Source organism: Staurois parvus, unplaced genomic scaffold (genome assembly GCF_062004578.1).
Source record: "Staurois parvus isolate SC_StPar_1 unplaced genomic scaffold, SC_StPar_1.0 ptg001089l, whole genome shotgun sequence".
Lineage (NCBI taxonomy): Eukaryota > Metazoa > Chordata > Amphibia > Anura > Ranidae > Staurois > Staurois parvus.
The window spans coordinates 26,207-46,480 of NW_028318885.1; the positions used below are offsets into that span (position 1 = coordinate 26,207).

General features: G+C 50.1%; 1 protein-coding gene across 9 annotated transcripts in view; it reads left to right on the forward strand.

Moving 5' to 3' along the window:
* The window catches only part of NPAS3 (neuronal PAS domain protein 3), a 671,079-nt gene that overhangs the window by 18,251 nt on the left and 632,554 nt on the right, over positions 1-20,274 (forward strand). For 2 of the 9 annotated variants that reach the window (XM_089658670.1, XM_089658672.1), the window contains exon 1: positions 9,819-9,969. The exons of the other annotated variants lie outside the window; for them this stretch is intronic. In XM_089658670.1, the coding sequence (XP_089514796.1) occupies positions 9,920-9,969 (50 nt within the window). In that variant the 5' untranslated portion in view covers positions 9,819-9,919. Of the gene's footprint in view, positions 1-9,818; positions 9,970-20,274 lie in introns of those variants that run through there. 9 annotated transcript variants of the gene reach the window in all.

Consider the following 20,274-nt stretch of genomic DNA (forward strand, 5'->3'; position numbering starts at 1 on the left):
CAGCAGGGGCCCTCACAGCAGCCATCTCCTCCAGGAGCCCAGCGATCAGAAAGCAGGGGCCCTCACAGCGGCCGGCTTCTCCAGGGCTCAGTGACCAGCAGGCAGGGGCCCTCACAGCGACCAGGAACAGCAGCGGGGGTAGCATGGCCGCAGGGTCTGACCTTGGAAGAGGGGCTCATGCAGAGCTGCGGAGACTACCACCCTGAGACATTCAGCGGAGGGAGCAAGATGATTCCAGCAGTGTGCACAGGAACAAAGAGAGAAGGGCTGCTTCCTGTGCGAGTCTTTTTAAAACCTTGTGGGACGCTGCTAGGTTGCAACGGCCAGCCCAGCACTGTTCATGGAAGCTACACAGACATCTGAATGTGCAAGGGGGAAGAGAGGGGTGGAGAGATATGGCGGGGGATGGGAGAGGCACTGGCACTCCGTGACACACACACACTTACATTGGTAAGAATGCTTGCCTTTTAGTAGTGATCACTTGGAAGATTTCCCCCTACATCGGTGGGGAGTGGGAAAAATGGTTCCATTACACTGGTGGTCAGTGAGAAGAATGCTCCCCTTTTAGTGGGGGTCAGTTGGAAGAATGCCTCCCTTACATTGATGGGGAGTTGGAATAATGATCCCCTTTTAATGGTGGCTAGTGGGAAGAATGCCCTCACCCTTACATTTGTGGTCAGTGGCAAGAATGCCACTTACAGTGGTGACCAGTGGGAAGAATACCCCCCCCCCCTTACATTGAATCCCTCCCTCACGTTGATAGTGAGTTGGAACAATGGTCCCCTTTTAGTGGTAGCCAGTGGGAAGAATGCCCCCCTTACAATGGTGGTCAGTGGGAAGAATGCCCCCCTTACAGTGGTGACCAATGGGAAGAATATGCCCCCCCCCCACACACACACACTTACATTGGTAGTCAGTGGGAAGAATGCTTGCCTTTTAGTGCTGATCACTTGGAAGATTTCCCCCTACATCGATGGGGAGTGGGAAAAATGGTTCCATTACACTGGTGGTCAGTGAGAAGAATGCTCCCCTTTTAGTGGGGGTCAGTGGGAAGAATGTCCCCTTTACAGTGGTGGTCGATGGGAAGTCTGCTCCTCTTTTATTTGTGGTCAGTGGGATGAATCCCCACCTTTTAGTGGCAGTCAGTGGGAAGAATACCCATACTACATGGGTAGTCAGAATGCTTCCCTTTTATTGGTGGTCATTGTAAAGAATGTCCCCCTTACCTTGGTAATCAGTGGGAAGAATGTCCCTCTTAAACAGTGGTGGTCAGAATTCCACCCTTGCAGACTGCTAAAAAAAAATTACTGGCATCATGTCACTGTGTCTGCCATGTGACATTTGCTCTGGAACTATTCATGTAAGATTAGATGGTGTTCTAGAAAAGTGGCCTCTTCTCCAGATCATTATATATTCTAACACGAAAGCATTCATCATCTCGTAGTACCTTACTATTAAAAAGAAGACACTCATTTTCTTATTTTTTTTCCTTTTTACCTTACCTATTAATTATGTCATATTATATACATAGAATGGAGCTCCTATAGCTCTGTAATATCTCAGTAGACAAGCCGCACTGTCAGTGAATCTGGAGATCTCGTTTTGAAAGCCAGGGTGCAAGGTGAAGGCTTCTTCACATCATTGCTTGGAGTCACTAGCAGATATTCACTATTATTGTAGTTGGTGTGTTTCATGTATGAAAGCTCAAGGAAAGAAAAGTGCAGTTTAATCCCTTAGTAACCAATTAGATAGAAAATTAACATCTGATTAGTTGATGTGAATAACAGCTTCAGTTTTTATGCTTGACCCCTGAAATGACAACCATGCTGATGAGAAAACTGAGCCTGTATGTTGTGTGTCTGAAACATGAAGATCAAACGTTATTGGCTGGATAGGACTGATGGAGGCTGACTGGGAGTGGTGTTATTGATATTTAATTTTTAGAATCAATCTGCCGTGCTTAGTATTTGTCACTGGTAATAATTGGCTTTAGCTAAATAAAACATTTTTCCATTTCCCGTAGCAAGGAACTGGTGTTTTAGCTACAACACGCAAGGCTGGGGAACATATTTGTATTAAGAGCTTTGATTTCAATAAGATCCTACTGATATCAGCACTACACATAGGGAACAGCAGCAACAAGCCTAAGGTTATTGTTCCTGTAAGTCACAGCAAATATAGTGTGGTGTTTAGAGCTGAAGACCAACTAGCATCTTCTGAACAATGTTCTGTGATCCCAAATAACACCCTTCTTACAGCATTTTCATTTTAAGTACATATTTCTTACATCACCTGTAACTACATTGTCATGGTTTTTTTATACCAGGAATTGCACATCATGAAAAATATATCCTGTGCTCTTGCAATGAACTGTACAAGCCTAATACAGCATCGATTTATTACGTCCTTCCACTCTTTCATATCCAGGTGGAACAACTTCTACATAGCCCTGTATTCCACCTTTCAGCCTTACACTTCATGTTACATTAAGGATGACTGCATGAGTATTCTTTACATCTCTTCACTGACAGCTTCTTCTACAAATTTTCTTCATGCGTCAGTGGTATTACCAAGGGCAGAACGATAAATGATATCTTCCCTAGAAGCATTTTGCCACATTCTCCAAAACTTATAGCCAGCAATAAAAAGGATATGGGGATCAGTGCTGGAAAACAGTTTCCCTTTAGCTGAGTGCAGTAAAAGCTTCTACCTGCCTGGTATTCCATTGGTCCAGAGCGTAAAAATGGGGTTTGGCACCAATGCTGTTAATGGTTAAGGTAGAGCCCACTATTTCTTTTTATCCCAGAGAGGCACTGCCGTGTGCTATAATAGAGATTCTGCCTATTAGAAGACTATGGGGTGGATTTACTGAATATAAAGTGAAGCTGTGTTTACTTTAAATCCCCAGTCAATCAATGTTCAATTTTGCCTTGTACATGATTGAATGGTAGAAGGGATCACACCTTCACTTTATTTAGTAAACATTCAATTTGCTTAATCAACATTACCTTTGAAATGAACATTTATACACTCCCTTTGTAAATATTCCCAAATGTTTCAGATCTTTATTGATTAACAGCAGGCAGCCTAATAGTATAATCAGCACAATAAGCACTGTCTACACTAGCTGTGCTCAGCCAGGGTTCTGTGGAGCCCTAGGGTTCCTGCTGAGGTTTCCAGGGTTTCCTTGAGGTGTGACAGATTGACCTCCCATCTGAGGGTGCCTGCAATACTGGGTCCAACGGCACTTGACAACAGCCATTCTCCCCACTGACCTCCAATGTAAGGAGCATTCTATCCACTTACCACCAATGTAATGAGTATTCTTCCCACCGACCACCAATGTGGGACGTATTTGCCCACTGACCTCCATTGTAAGGCGCTTTCTCCCCACTGATCTCCAATATAAGGAGCATTCTTTCCACTGACCACCAATGTATTATTCTTTCCACTGACCATCAATGTATTATTCTTTCCACTGACCTCCATTGTAAGGCACATTATTCCCACTGACCTCCAATGTAAGGCGCATTCTTTCCACTTACCAGCAATATATTATTCTTTCCACTGACCACCAGTGTATTTTCTTTCCGCTGACCCCCAATGTAATGAGTATTCTCCCCACTGACCACCAATGTAAAGAGCATTCTTCCCCCGGACCACCAATGTGGGACATATTTGCCCACTGACCTCCAATGTAAGGCGCATTCTCCCCACTGACCTCCATTGTAAGGTGCATTCTCCCCACTGACCCCCAATGTAAGGAGCATTTTTCCCCCAGACCAGTATAAGGCACATTCTCCCCACTGACCTCCAATGTAAGGAGCACTGTTTCCACTGACCACCAATGTAAGGGACATTCTTTCCACTGACCACCAGTATAAAGAACATTCTTCTTAATGACCACCAATCAAAGGCATTCTTCCCACTGATTACCAATGTAAGGAGCATTCTACCCACTGACCACCAATGTAAGGGGCATTCTTTCCACTGATCACCAGTGTAAGAAGAATTCTTTCCAGTGACCATCAATGTAAGGAGCATTCTTCTCCTGGACCACCAATGTAGAGAGTATTCTCCTCACTGACCTTCGCTGTAAGGTGCATTCTTCCCACTGACCACCAGTGTAAGAAGCATTCTTTCCAGTGACCCTCAATGTAAGGAGCATTCTTCTCCTGGACCACCAATGTAGAGAGTATTCTCCCCACTAACCTCTGATGTAAAGCACATTCTTCTCACTGACCACCAATGTTTTAAGAACATTCTCCCCATTGCCCATCAATGTAAGGAGCATTCTCCCCAATGACCACTGATCTAAGGGACATTCTCACCATTTACCACTGATGTAAGGACATTCTCCCCTTTGACCATCAATATAAGGGACATTCTTCTTACTGACCACCAATCAAGGGCATTCTTCCCACTGATCACCAATCTAAGGAGCATTCTACCCACTGACCACCAGTATAAGGGGCATTCTTTCCATTGACCACTAGTGTAAAGAGCATTCTTCCCCTAGACCACAAATGTAGGGTGTTTTTACCCACTGACCTCCTTTGTAAGGTGCATTCTTCCCACTGACCACCAATGTTTTAAGAACATTCTCCCCACTGCCCATCAATGTAAGGAGCATTAACCCCAATGACCACTGATTTAAGGGACATTCTCACCACTGACCATCAATGTAAGGAACATTCTTTCCACTGACCATCATTGTAAAGAGCATTCTTCCCACTGACCACCAATCAAGGACATTCTCCCCACTGATCATCAATGTAAGGAGCATTCTCCCCACTGATTACCAGTGTAGGGGCATTATTTCCACTGACCACCAATGAAATAAATTTAGCAGGGGGTTCCCTGAGACTTGACAAATATTTCAATGGTTCCTTTGGGGTAAAAAGGTTTAGAAAGGTTGGTCTACATAATGCTAAGTGGAGGATTTCAGTTAGATTGTAATGATAATAATAGATGGTGTCAAGGGGGATACCATACTGTTCCCTTTTGTCTCTGAGTTTATTACTTATGTGTAGATCTTTCGGGTTTGGTTATTACGAGTCCCTAGTAGACATATTAGTTGAATGTTTGCTTAGCCCGTGTCTGAAGCTCCCTTGTTTTAGCCACCCTAAAAATGGGATAAGAATAGAACATAGAGTGACCCAACGTACTAATCAGTCCTGCTATTACCCAAATTCATTTTAGTGTTGGACCCAGTTTGTTTTCAGCATTACTTCACCCATCTCTGAAGCTATTCTAATAATATATAAAAGTGTAATCAAAAGGATAATTCCTTTTCTAAAGAATGGCTTACTTGTTGAGATTTGTAGACTGTATTTTGTCTAATTATAAATGTGTTATAATGAACCCTTATTGTTGGCAGTACAAACACAGCAAGTTGAAATGTTAGCATTCTACAGGTGTCATTTGGACTGGGAAAGCGTTTTTAAAGCCAGGTGAGCGGGAACAAGGGGCAACACATTTTATGCCAGAAGCAACACCATTCGAGCAGCCAGGGCTGGTGTAAAACCTAAACCATAGGGAAATCCGCACACAGAATCGGGGGGTAATGATGGACTGGAAGAAAAGGGAAAACACTAAATCATTTACCTTTACAGAGACTAGTTGACGGTTCAATTTATAAGGAGAAAGTAGAGAACACAAATCACTGCAACAAATCAAGGAAATGACAATGAATTCAACAGATAATGTTAAAATGGGACTCAAAGACAGAAAAAGAATTGATAAATAAAGGTCCCTATAGATATTATATGACAGCCTGCTGTTCACTTAGTAGTGCTGCACTATCATGGTCTTCACGGCTGGATTCACCATTAGGTACAAGAGGCTTGTGCCTATAAGTGGCACATGGAAATCATTCACCACACATGTTCCCAATCATCAGTAGAAAAATAATCATGTCATATAAACATTTGTATACATTGTTACAATATTCTAAGCCAAAATAGGACCAATAAATCAAAAAATGCTTTGTGTTAAAAATGTGATCGTCAGTGAAAGAGTGGTGTGGGGGTCCTTCCAAGACACATGGGTCTACAGGCTCCAGTGATAGAAATCCAGCCCTGATAAGCATTACAAAGAGCTATTGCAGACGTCCAAAGAGATTCCTAGTTGAATTTCCTGGGAAAATGTCTGGCAATTTGGCTGGAGTTTTCTAGCCAATAACCTATTGTACCCCTTAAAGCCCAACTCTTGGAATACTAAAAGTTCTCTCTTGCAGTGGGAATAGGCCTGTACTGCACATGTTAACTGCTAGGTTAGTCTAGGGCAGCATCTCTCAACCAGGGTGCCCAGGCACCCTGGGGTGCCTTGAGGTTTCTTCAGGGGTGCCTTGCCAAAATGTCTAAAAGTTGCACAAAACTTGTATACAAGCCAGCGGGTGGTACAAGCCTGCCTTTTAGTTACACAAAGCCACATGTTTTCATTGTGCACCATTACGACCTTCTAGCCGCCGGCGTCCTGACAACCAATAGCATCATCAGTTAATCAGGAGGATGTCAGTTGTCTGCACAGCACCCTTGTTTGACCCTCCTCTGCTCCTCTCCATCAGTGCTGGGGTCACATTAGCTCAGTGATGGAGTAAAACTGAGAGAAACACTGGAATACTAGTCAGGACCAGTGTGAAAATGTGTATTTAATTTGGAAGAATGAATTACCTCTAGAGTTGGGTGTCCTACGTGTGTGGATGTTGCTCCATTATAGAAAACTATTAGAATAGTTTTTTATATTTTAGATTGGGGTGCCTCAAGACTTTCCATAATTTTAAAGGGTACCTTGACTAAAAAAAAGGTTGAGAAACACTGGTCTAGGGGATGGTAAGAGCACATGTAATTACCTGATCCTCTGCTTCCAGGACAATATGCACTCTCTACCGCTCTGGCAGTGGACTGTCCCTCAGCTTGCTCCGTCCAGGGTAGGGTTGTGGTTCCTGCATTGGTCTTGATGACATCAGAGGACATTAGTCCAGCAGAGTGCAGGGGAGAAGAGGCTGCAGGGCCAGTCTTGCAGTGCAGAGGAACATGTGGGAGTGGAGGAGTAGGTAAGCAAAATGATGTACTTGGTCCCCCTAGACCACCCTTTCTCAGCCAGGGTGCCACCTGAGTTCTCCAGGGGTGCCGCGGCATCCTGCTTGAGAAAGGCTGTGATTGAGCTCCCACTGATCTGCCGATCTGCACAATGGGAGCATGATCAGGACAGTAAGTGCAGAGCAGTGGAAGGGAGAGGCGTCTTCCTGAGTCCTGACCTGCTTCGTCTTCCTCTACAGTACAGTAAGTAGTGGTGCGGGTGTAGGTGCAAAAGGCTGTATGTATGTACTGTATGTGTGTGTATGTATATATGTGTGCGTGTATGTATGTGAGTTTATGTGTATATATGGATGTACGTGAGTGTATGTATGTGTGTGTATATATATGCATGTGAGTTTATATTTTTTTGAGTATGTATGTATGTATGTGTATGTGAGTTTATGTATGTATGTGTGTGTGTATAAATGTGAGTGTGAGAATGTATGTGTGTATATGAATTTATGTATGTATGTGTGTGTATATAAATGTATGTGAGTGTGAGTATGTATGTTTGTATATATGAGTTTATGTATGTGTGAGTATGTATGTTGTATGTGAATTTATGTATGTATCTGTGTGTGTATATATATATATATATATAAATATATATATAAACATATGGGGCATACATTGTACATACATATGACCTGTGGTGTATACATTGTACATATATATGACCTGTGGGGTATACATTGTACATATATATGACCCGTGGGGTATACATTGTAATTATATGTGACCCGTGGGGTATACATTGTACATATATGTGACAATCTGGGGTATACATTGTACATATATGTGACCCGTGGGGTATACATTGTACATTTATGTGACCCGTGCGGTATACAGTGTATATATATGTGAACCGTGGGGTATACATTGTACATATATGTGACCCGTGGGGTAGACATTGTACATATATGTGACCCGCGGGGTATACAGTGTACATATATGTGACCCGCGGGGTATACATTGTACATATATGTGACCCGCGGGGTAGACATTGTACATATATGTGACCCGTGGGGTATACATTGTACAGACATGTGACCCGCGGGGTATACATTGTACATATATGTGACCCGCGGGGTATACATTGTACATATATGTGACCCGCGGGGTATACATTGTACATATATGTGACATGCTGGGGTATACATTGTACATATATGTGACCCGCGGGGTAGACATTGTACATATATGTGACATGCTGGGGTATACATTGTACATATATGTGACCCGCGGGGTAGACATTGTACATATATGTGACCCGCGGGGTAGACATTGTACATATATGTGACCCGCGGGGTAGACATTGTACATATATATGACCCGCGGGGTAGACATTGTACATATATGTGACCCGCGGGGTATACATTGTACATATATGTGACATGCTGTGGTATACATTGTACATATATGTGACCCGCGGGGTATACATTGTAAATATATGTGACCCGTGGGGTATACATTGTACATATATGTGACAATCTGGGGTATACATTGTACATATATGTGACCCGTGGGGTATACATTGTACATTTATGTGACCCGTGCGGTATACAGTGTATATATATGTGAACCGTGGGGTATACATTGTACAGACATGTGACCCGCGGGGTATACATTGTACATATATGTGACCCGCGGGGTATACATTGTACATATATGTGACCCGCGGGGTATACATTGTACATATATGTGACATGCTGGGGTATACATTGTACATATATGTGACCCGCGGGGTAGACATTGTACATATATGTGACCCGCGGGGTAGACATTGTACATATATGTGACTCGCGGGGTATACATTGTACATATATGTGACCCGCGGGGTAGACATTGTACATATATGTGACTCGCGGGGTAGAGAGTTTATGTATGTGTGAGTATGTATGTTGTATGTGAAGTTATGTATGTATCTGTGTGTGTATATATATATATATATATATATAAATATATATATAAACATATGGGGCATACATTGTACATACATATGACCTGTGGTGTATACATTGTACATATATATGACCTGTGGTGTATACATTGTACATACATATGACCTGTGGTGTATACATTGTACATACATATGACCTGTGGTGTATACATTGTACATATATATGACCTGTGGTGTATACATTGTACATATATATGACCTGTGGTGTATACATTGTACATATATATGACCTGTGGTGTATACATTGTACATATATATGACCTGTGGTGTATACATTGTACATACATATGACCTGTGGTGTATACATTGTACATACATATGACCTGTGGTGTATACATTGTACATACATATGACCTGTGGTGTATACATTGTACATATATATGACCTGTGGGGTATACATTGTACATATATATGACCTGTGGTGTATACATTGTACATACATATGACCTGTGGTGTATACATTGTACATACATATGACCTGTGGTGTATACATTGTACATATATATGACCTGTGGTGTATACATTGTACATACATATGACCTGTGGGGTATACATTGTACATATATATGACCCGCGGGGTATACATTGTACATATAAACTGTGGTGTATGGATCATACATATAGATGGCAGTGAGGCATGTGTGCCCGGTGGGATGGAGATGAGGAAAGTTGTGGTGAGTGTGGCCGGTAAACAGAGCGGAGCGGAGAGGAGGAAAGGGGAGGAGAGGGGGTGGGCCATGATGGAGGGATGCAGCGATAGATAGAGCCGCTGTCACCCCTCGGGAGGAGGCAGAGCACCGGCTGCCCCCCCCCCCTCCCCGCACCGGGCACGGAATGCCCGCGGCTCTCATCATCCTCACATCTCGGGGCCCGGATCATGGCGCCCACCAAGCCCGCCTTCCAGCAGGACCCTTCCCGCAGAGAACGGTAAGAGAGGCCGGGGATCGGGCAGGCCCGACGGACGGAGCCGTGTCTGACACATGATGTACAGAGCCCGCACATGTGCTGCCATGACACCGCCGTGTGCCCGGCCATGGGCTCCGGGGATGTATGCCAGGATGGCAGTGATGGTGTGCTGTGCCAACTTTACCCGTCTGCTGTGCAGCAGGCTGTGTGTACATGGAGACGTGTGCCAGGTGACAGGGAGCAACTTTGTTTGCTTTATTACATGATGTGCATGGCTGGCAGCCCGTAGTGACATCTCTGAATCGTAGAATGGATGTCTGACTGTAGATGTCATCACTAGATGGGGTATCGTGTTGGTGTTGACCCCCAGACGGGGCATCCACAGGGTGCTGACCCCCAGAGGGGGCATCCACTGGGTGCTGACCCCCAGACGGGGCACCCACAGGGTGCTGACCCCCAGAGGGGGCATCCACAGGGTGCTGACCCCCAGAGGGGGCATCCACAGGGTGCTGACCCCCAGGCGGGGCATACACAGGATGCTGACCCCCAGACGGGGCATCCACAGGATGCTGACCCCCAGACGGGGCATCCAGAGGGTGCTGACCCCCAGACGGGGCATCCACAGGGTGCTGACCCCCAGACGGGGCATCCACAGGGTGCTGACCCCCAGACGGGGCATCCAGAGGGTGCTGACCCCCAGACTGGGCATCCACAGGGTGCTGAACCCCAGACTGGGCATCCAGAGGGTGCTGACCCCCAGACGTGGCATCCAGAGGGTGCTGACCCCCAGACGGGGCATCCACAGGGTGCTGACCCCCAGGCGGGGCATCCACAGGGTGCTGACCCCCAGACGGGGTATCCAGTGGGTGCTGACCCCCAGACGGGGCATCCAGAGGGTGCTGACCCCAGCGGGGCATCCAGAGGGTGCTGACCCCCAGACTGGGCATCCACAGTGTGCTGACCCCCAGATGGGGCATCCACAGGGTGCTGACCCCCAGATGGGGCATCCACAGGGTGCTGACCCCCAGACGGGGCATCCACAGGGTGCTGACCCCCAGACGGGGCATCCAGAGGGTGCTGATCCCCAGACGGGCATCCACAGGGTGCTGACCCCCAGACGGGGCATCGAGAGGGTGCTGACCCCCAGACGGGGCATCCAGAGGATGCTGACCCCCAGACGGGGCATCCAGAGGGTGCTGACCCCCCGACGGGGCATCCACAGTGTGCTGACCCCCAGACGGGGCATCCACAGGGTGCTGACCCCCAGACGAGGCATCCGCAGGGTGCTTACCCCCAGACTGGGCATCCACAGGGTGCTGAACCCCACACTGGGCATCCAGAGGGTGCTGACCCCCAGACGGGGCATCCAGAGGGTGCTGACCCCCAGACGGGGCATCCAGAGGGTGCTGACCCCCAGACTGGGCATCCAGAGGGTTCTGATCCCCAGACTGGGCATCCAGAGGGTGCTGAACCCCACACTGGGCATCCAGAGGGTGCTGACCCCCAGACTGGGCATCCAGAGGGTGCTGACCCCCAGACGGGGCATCCAGAGAGTGCTTGACCCCCAGATGGGGCATCCAGTGGGTGCTGACCCCCAGACGGGGCATCCAGTGGATGCTGACCCCCAGACAGGGCATCCAGAGGGTGCTGACAGGTGCTGACCCCCAGACGGAGCATCCAGAGCATGCTGACCCTCAGACGGGTTATCCAGAGCATGCTGACCCCCAGACAGGGCATCCTGAGCATGCTGACCCTCAGACAGGGCATCCAGAACATGCGGACCCCCAGATGGGGCATCCAGAGCAAGCTGACTCCCAGACGGGGCATCCAGAACATGCGGACCCCCAGACGGGGCATCCAGAGGGTACTGACACCCAGACGGGGCATCCAGTGGGTGCTGACCCTTAGACTGGGTATCCAGTGGGTGCTGACGGGTGCTGACCCCCAGACAGGGCATCCAGAGCATGCTGACCCCCAGGCAGGTTATCCAGAGGAGACTCTAGAGGGTGATTACCCCCAGACAGGGCATCCAGAGGGTGCTGACACCCAGACGGTGTGTCCAGAGCATGCTGACCCCCAAATGGGGCATCCAGAGGGTGCTAACCCCCAGATGGGGCATCCAAAGGGTGCTGACCCCCAGGCACGGAATCTAGAGGGTGCTTACCCCCAGACAGGGCATCCAGAGGGTGCTGACACCCAGACGGGGCATCCAGAGCATGCTGACCCTCAGACGGGTTATCCAGAGCATGCTGACCCCCAGACGGGTTATCCAAAGCATGCTGACCCCCAGACGGGGCATCCTGAGCATGCTCACCCCCAGACAGGGCATCCAGAGCAAGCTGACCCTCAGATGGGGCATCCAGAACATGCGGACCCCCAGATGGGGCATCCAGAGCAAGCTGATTCCCAGACGGGGCATCCAGAACATGCGGACCCCCAGACGGGGCATCCAGAGGGTGCTGACACCCAGACGGGGCATCCAGTGGGCGCTGACCCCCAGACTGGGTATCCAGTGGGTGCTGACGGGTGCTGACCCCCAGACGGGGCATCCAGTGGGTGCTGACGGGTGCTGACCCCCAGACGGGGCATCCAGTGGGTGCTGACGGGTGCTGACCCCCAGAGAGGGCATCCAGAGGGTGCTGACACCCAGACAGGGAGTACAGAGTAAGCTGACCCCCAGACAAGGCATCCAGAGCATGCTGACCCCCAGGCAGGTTATCCAGAGGAGATTCTAGAGGATGATTACCCTCAGACAGGGCATCCAGAGGGTGCTGACACCCAGACGGTGTGTCCAGAGCATGCTGACCCCCAAATGGGGCATCCAGAGGGTGCTAACCCCCAGATGTGGCATAAAAAAGGTGCTAACCCCCAGACGGGGAATCTAGAGGGTGCTTACCCCCAGACAGGGCATCCAGAGGGTGCTGACACCCAGACGGGGCATCCAGAGCATGCTGACCCTCAGACGGGTTATCCAGAGCATGCTGACCCCCAGACGGGTTATCCAAAGCATGCTGACCCCCAGACGGGGCATCCTGAGCATGCTCACCCCCAGACAGGGCATCCAGAGCAAGCTGACCCTCAGATGGGGCATCCAGAACATGCGGACCCCCAGATGGGGCATCCAGAGCAAGCTGATTCCCAGACGGGGCATCCAGAACATGCGGACCCCCAGACGGGGCATCCAGAGGGTGCTGACACCCAGACGGGGCATCCAGTGGGTGCTGACCCCCAGACTGGGTATCCAGTGGGTGCTGACGGGTGCTGACCCCCAGACGGGGCATCCAGTGGGTGCTGACGGGTGCTGACCCCCAGACGGGGCATCCAGTGGGTGCTGACGGGTGCTGACCCCCAGAGAGGGCATCCAGAGGGTGCTGACACCCAGACAGGGAGTACAGAGTAAGCTGACCCCCAGACAAGGCATCCAGAGCATGCTGACCCCCAGGCAGGTTATCCAGAGGAGACTCTAGAGGATGATTACCCTCAGACAGGGCATCCAGAGGGTGCTGACACCCAGACGGTGTGTCCAGAGCATGCTGACCCCCAAATGGGGCATCCAGAGGGTGCTAACCCCCAGATGTGGCATAAAAAAGGTGCTAACCCCCAGACGGGGAATCTAGAGGGTGCTTACCCCCAGACAGGGCATCCAGAAATTTCTGGCCACCAGACAGGGCATCCAGAGGGTGCTGACCCCCAGACAGGACATCTAGAGGGTGCTGACGCCCAGACGGGGCATCCAGAGGGTATTGACCACCAGACGTGGCATCCATAGGGTGCTGATACCCAGACAGGGCATCTAGAGGATGCTGAAACCCATACGGGGAGTCCAGAGTGTGCTGACACCCAGACAGGGTATCCAGAGGGTGCTGACACCCAAACAGGGAGTCCAGAGGGTGCTGACCCCCAAACGGGGCATCAAGAGCATGCTGACCCCCAGACAGGGCATCCAGAGGGTGCTGACACCCAGATGGGGAGTCCACAGCATGCTGACTTACAAGCAGGGCATCCAGAGGGTGCTGACCACTATTCAGGGCATCCTGAGGTTACTGATCACCAGATGGGGCATCCAGAGGGTGCTGAACCCCAGACAGGGAATCTAGAGGGTCCTTACTCCCAGACAGTGCATCCAGAAGGTGCTGACCACCATACAGGACATCCAGAGGGTGCTGACCCCCAGACGGGACATCCAGAGGGTGCTGACCCCCATACGGGGCATCCAGAGAGTCCTGACCCCCAGACGGGGCATCCAGAGGGTGCTGAGTGCCAGATGGGGCATCCAGAGGGTGCTGACACCTAGACAGGGATTCCAGAAGGTTCTGACCCCCAGACGGGGCATCCAGAGGGTGCCAACACCCAAACGGGGCATCCAGAGGGTGCTGACACCCAGACGGGGCATCCAGAGAGTGCTTGACCCCCAGATGGGGCATCCAGTGGGTGCTGACCCCCAGACGGGGCATCCAGTGGGTGCTGACCCCCAGACTGGGCATCCAGAGGGTGCTGACAGGTGCTGACCCCCAGACGGAGCATCCAGAGCATGCTGACCCTCAGACGGGTTATCCAGAGCATGCTGACCCCCAGACAGGGCATCCTGAGCATGCTGACCCTCAGACGGGGCATCCAGAACATGCGGACCCCCAGATGGGGCATCCAGAGCAAGCTGACTCCCAGACGGGGCATCCAGAACATGCGGACCCCCAGACGGGGCATCCAGAGGGTACTGACACCCAGACGGGGCATCCAGTGGGTGCTGACCCCCAGACTGGGTATCCAGTGGGTGCTGACGGGTGCTGACCCCCAGACGGGGCATCCAGTGGGTGCTGATGGGTGCTGACCCCCAGACAGGGCATCCAGAGCATGCTGACCCCCAGGCAGGTTATCCAGAGGAGACTCTAGAGGGTGATTACCCCCAGACAGGGCATCCAGAGGGTGCTGACACCCAGACGGTGTGTCCAGAGCATGCTGACCCCCAAATGGGGCATCCAGAGGGTGCTAACCCCCAGATGGGGCATCCAAAGGGTGCTGACCTCCAGACACGGAATCTAGAGGGTGCTTACCCCCAGACAGGGCATCCAGAGGGTGCTGACACCCAGACGGGGCATCCAGAGCATGCTGACCCTCAAACGGGTTATCCAGAGCATGCTGACCCCCAGACGGGTTATCCAAAGCATGCTGACCCCCAGACGGGGCATCCAGAACATGCGGACCCCCAGATGGGGCATCCAGAGCAAGCTGACTCCCAGACGGGGCATCCAGAACATGCGGACCCCCAGACGGGGCATCCAGAGGGTGCTGACACCCAGACGGGGCATCCAGTGGGTGCTGACCCCAGACTGGGTATCCAGTGGGTGCTGACGGGTGCTGACCCCCAGACGGGGCATCCAGTGGTTGCTGATCCAGTGGGTGCTGACCCCCATACGGGCATCCAGAGAGTCCTGACCCCCAGACGGGGCATCCAGAGGGTGCTGAGTGCCATATGGGGCATCCAGAGGGTGCTGACACCTAGATAGGGATTCCAGAAGGTTCTGACCCCCAGACGGGGCATCCAGAGGGTGCCAACACCCAAACGGGGCATCCTGAGGGTGCTGACACCCAGACATGGAGTCCAGAGGGTGCTGACATCCAGGCGGGGCATCCAGTGGGTGCTGACCCCCAGACGGGGCATCCAGTGGGTGCTGACCCCCAGACTGGGCATCCAGAGGGTGCTGACAGGTGCTGACCCCCAGACGGAGCATCCAGAGCATGCTGACCCTCAGACGGGTTATCCAGAGCATGCTGACCCCCAGACAGGGCATCCTGAGCATGCTGACCCTCAGACGGAGCATCCAGAACATGCGGACCCCCAGATGGGGCATCCAGAGCAAGCTGACTCCCAGACGGGGCATCCAGAACATGCGGACCCCCAGACGGGGCATCCAGAGGGTACTGACACCCAGACGGGGCATCCAGTGGGTGCTGACCCCCAGACTGGGTATCCAGTGGGTGCTGACGGGTGCTGACCCCCAGACGGGGCATCCAGTGGGTGCTGATGGGTGCTGACCCCCAGACAGGGCATCCAGAGCATGCTGACCCCCAGGCAGGTTATCCAGAGGAGACTCTAGAGGGTGATTACCCCCAGACAGGGCATCCAGAGGGTGCTGACACCCAGACGGTGTGTCCAGAGCATGCTGACCCCCAAATGGGGCATCCAGAGGGTGCTAACCCCCAGATGGGGCATCCAAAGGGTGCTGACCTCCAGACACGGAATCTAGAGGGTGCTTACCCCCAGACAGGGCATCCAGAGGGTGCTGACACCCAGACGGGGCATCCAGAGCATGCTGACCCTCAAACGGGTTATCCAGAGCATGCTGACCCCCAGACGGGTTATCCAAAGCATGCTGACCCCCAGACGGGGCATCCAGAACATGCGGACCCCCAGATGGGGCATCCAGAGCAAGCTGACTCCCAGACGGGGCATCCAGAACATGCGGACCCCCAGACGGGGCATCCAGAGGGTGCTGACACCCAGACGGGGCATCCAGTGGGTGCTGACCCCCAGACTGGGTATCCAGTGGGTGCTGACGGGTGCTGACCCCCAGACGGGGCATCCAGTGGTTGCTGATCCAGTGGGTGCTGACCCCCATACGGGCATCCAGAGAGTCCTGACCCCCAGACGGGGCATCCAGAGGGTGCTGAGTGCCATATGGGGCATCCAGAGGGTGCTGACACCTAGATAGGGATTCCAGAAGGTTCTGACCCCCAGACGGGGCATCCAGAGGGTGCCAACACCCAAACGGGGCATCCTGAGGGTGCTGACACCCAGACATGGAGTCCAGAGGGTGCTGACATCCAGGCGGGGCATCTAGAGGGTGCTGACACCCATACGGGGAGTCCAGAGGGTTCTGACATCCAAACAGGGCATCCAGAGGGTGCTGACTCCCAGACAGGGAGTCCAGAAGTTGCTGACACCCAGATGGGGGATCTAGAGGGTGCAGACCTCCAGACGGTATCTTGAAGGTGCTGACACCCAGACCGGGAATCCAGAGGATGCTGAACCTCAGACAGGGAGTCCAAAGGGTTCTTACCCTGAGACAGGGAGTCCAGAGGGTGCTGACATCCAGACGAGTAGTCCAGAAGATGCTGACCCTGAGACACGGAGTCCAGAGGGTGCTGACCCCCAGACGGGGAATTTAGAGGGTGCTGGCCTTCAAATGGGGTATTTAGAGGGTGCCAACCCCCATACCAGGCATCTTGAGGGTGCTGACCAAGAGACGGGGAGTCCGGAGGGTGCTGACCTCCAGACGAGGCATCTAGAGGGTGCTGACCCCTTGACCAGGCATCCAGAAGGTATTGACCCTCAGGCAGGGCATCTAGAGGGTGCTGACCCTCAGACAGGGTATCTGAAAGTTGCTGAACCTGAGACAGGGCATCTAGAAGGCTCTAGCCCCCGATGGGGCATCTAGGACATGCTGACTCCCTGACAGGGCATTTAGAGGGTACTGACCCCCAGACAGGGCATCAGGGGGGTGCTGATCACCAACTAGAGCATCTACAAGGTGTTAGCCCTCAGATGGGGCATCTAGAACGTGCTGACTACCAGACATGACATTTAGGGGTTGCTGATCACCACACAGAGCATCTAAGAGGTGGTGATCCCTAAACAGAGCATCTAGGAGGTGTTGATCTTTGGATTGAGCATCTAGGGGGTGCTGACCCCCAGAGAGGGCATCTGTTAGGTGCTGACCCCTGGACAGGGCATCTAGAAGGTGCTGACCCTCAGACAGGGCATCTCAGAGGTGCTGGTCACCAGGCAGGGCATATAGAAGGTGCTTATACTCAGAGTATCTAGGAGGTGCTGAACCCATAGACGGAGCAGTCAGGAGGTGTTGACCTCTGAATAGGACATCTAGGAGGTGCTGAACCCAAGAACAGGCGTTTAGGAGGTGCTGATCACCAGACTGTTCATCTAGGTAGTGTTGACCCCCAGACTGGGAATCTAGGAGGTTCTTATCAACAATGAGGACACCTTGGAGTTGTTGTTCCCCAGACATGGCATCTAAAAGGTGCTAACCTTTAGAGAGGTAATCTAACAGGCGTGAAATTGGTCGGTGAGCCTAAGACTGCAAACAGAAAGTGGTCAGGCTGCAGCTATGCTGCAGAAGTGGTTGGAAGCTGGGGACACATCACATGAGTCTTCCAGCAGAAGCCATTTTAATTCATATATTTCCTTTTTTGGCCTTAATAGCACCTAGATGGGGAGAACGGTGAAATTAAGGACTGGGTAATAAACACCAAATGACTGCAGGCTAGATATCAAGGGATTTGAACATCAATGAGATTGCTGTCAGCCTTCCTGTTAGGGGGATTTCTCCTCACTCCCCCCCCCCCCCAGAGGGAAAACTGGAAGTGAAAAGAGAAATGTCCAGGTGGGGGAAAATCCTTTGACAGTTCTCGGTAGCCTTTCACCTCCTGTTCTGGTGGCAGTTCTAAAATTATGGATCTCATCTTATGTTCTGTTTTGATAACTTCTGATACCAGGACATGAAGTAATGGGGAATCTCCTCAATAGGACAACAGGTGAAAACCTGACAGAGGCTCTAACCACTCTACACTCTATCCAGAACTAGGCAAAAAAGCAAAAAAAGAATCCAGGATTGTACAATGACAGCAGCAAGGCAACAGAGCATTTTAACATGCAGAAAGTGTTAGTTCTGACCAGCGGTGGCTTGTGTTTTTTTTAATTTTTTTTTTATTGTGATGCGAGCATGCAGTTAATGGTAAAAGTGGACAAAACATTTGGCCAATAAGACAATACAAGAAAGAAAAAGTACAGATTGATAGTATAGAAGAGACCAACAATACCGAGTCTAGGGATGAACACTAAATCAGTATTAAACCCAAAAGCAAATATTTAGAATATTGCAGCTTACCAATTCTTAGATGTGATGGATGCAGGCTTCCTTGTTTTTTCTTTTCACCCTGTGATCCTGCAACTAAGTCTGTTGTTTTTCATTAGAACAAGCTGTTCTGCAGATGTAGCAGTTAGAGGGTTGAGAAAACCCATTTACCACTAACAGGGCTACTTACAGTGAACAGCTTTTATTTATCTAAAACCTTTATTCCAAAAGGAAACAAAATGTTGCTGTAACCGCTAAAAAAGCGTTAGCTGGAGGTTGGATTCTATTTGTTAGTGTATTTAAATCTGCTATTACATCTAACACTCCACTTTCCCCAGACCAACAATGCTGATGTCTAAGGGGCCCACTGTGCTTTCATCCAGAGTGCTGGCACGCTAATACGGGAGGTGTGTTATTGACGAGATCACCAGATAAAAACAAAGGGAAAAATCTAAAAAACAAATGCAGCTGCCACATCGAAGAATTGGTACACTGCAATGTTATATTTTTAGGATAATTGTATCAGAGAAAATTTCATCTATATTGGTGCAAATAAAGAAAAATCAATAATTAAATAAATACATTAGTGCACTAAATATACCATGCAAAAACAGTGACTCAATGTCTATGTGAATACATACATCAATAAATGTCCAAAGAAATGTCCATAAATATATATAGTGAGACCATAAATATATATATTCTTCAGAAATTCTTATTATTATTAAACCTTCTGTGTTGTATAACCCGACACCTACGTTAAATCCACCACCAAACGAATTAAATACACTCACCAGAGCTCCATGCTGGTAAAGTTATAAACCAGCTGAAAGCGCTTTGGCTTTGGGAGCAGCGATCTGCAGAAACACACGCTGACTATTGCAACTCCTTAATTTGAATCTTCATGCACTCAAATGGGATCATAAAGGAAAGAAAGAGGAATCTACATAGCGTAAAACCATCCAAGCATTTTAATATGTTAAAAGCTTCAGATCCACTCACATTGAAAAGTGTCACAGTCAAAACTAGCATATAACACATAAAATATTGTTATAGGTTTGCTCCGGTCACAGTTTGACATCGGCAGCTCACCCATCCGTGGTAATGTCACCTCCGAGGCTCCTCCCTACGCGTTTCGTCATCTGACGTCCTCCAGGAGCGGAAGCTTCCGTTTCTGGTGGACGTCGGATGACAAAACGCGTAGGGAGCGGAAGCTTCTGTTCCTGGAGGACGTCGAATGATAAAACGGGGCCTCGGAGGTGACGTCACCACGGATGGCCAAATTTTTAGTAATTTTATATTTTTAGTTTGGGATTTAATACCGCTATAATAAACACTTGAATATATAGAGGTTGGACTATCAAGTAGCGGGTGAAGGACATGGGAGGTGGCCTTCATTATCAGATTAGCAAGTAAATTTGATTTGTAACGTAGGAGGTAGAGCATTAGTTGGGGG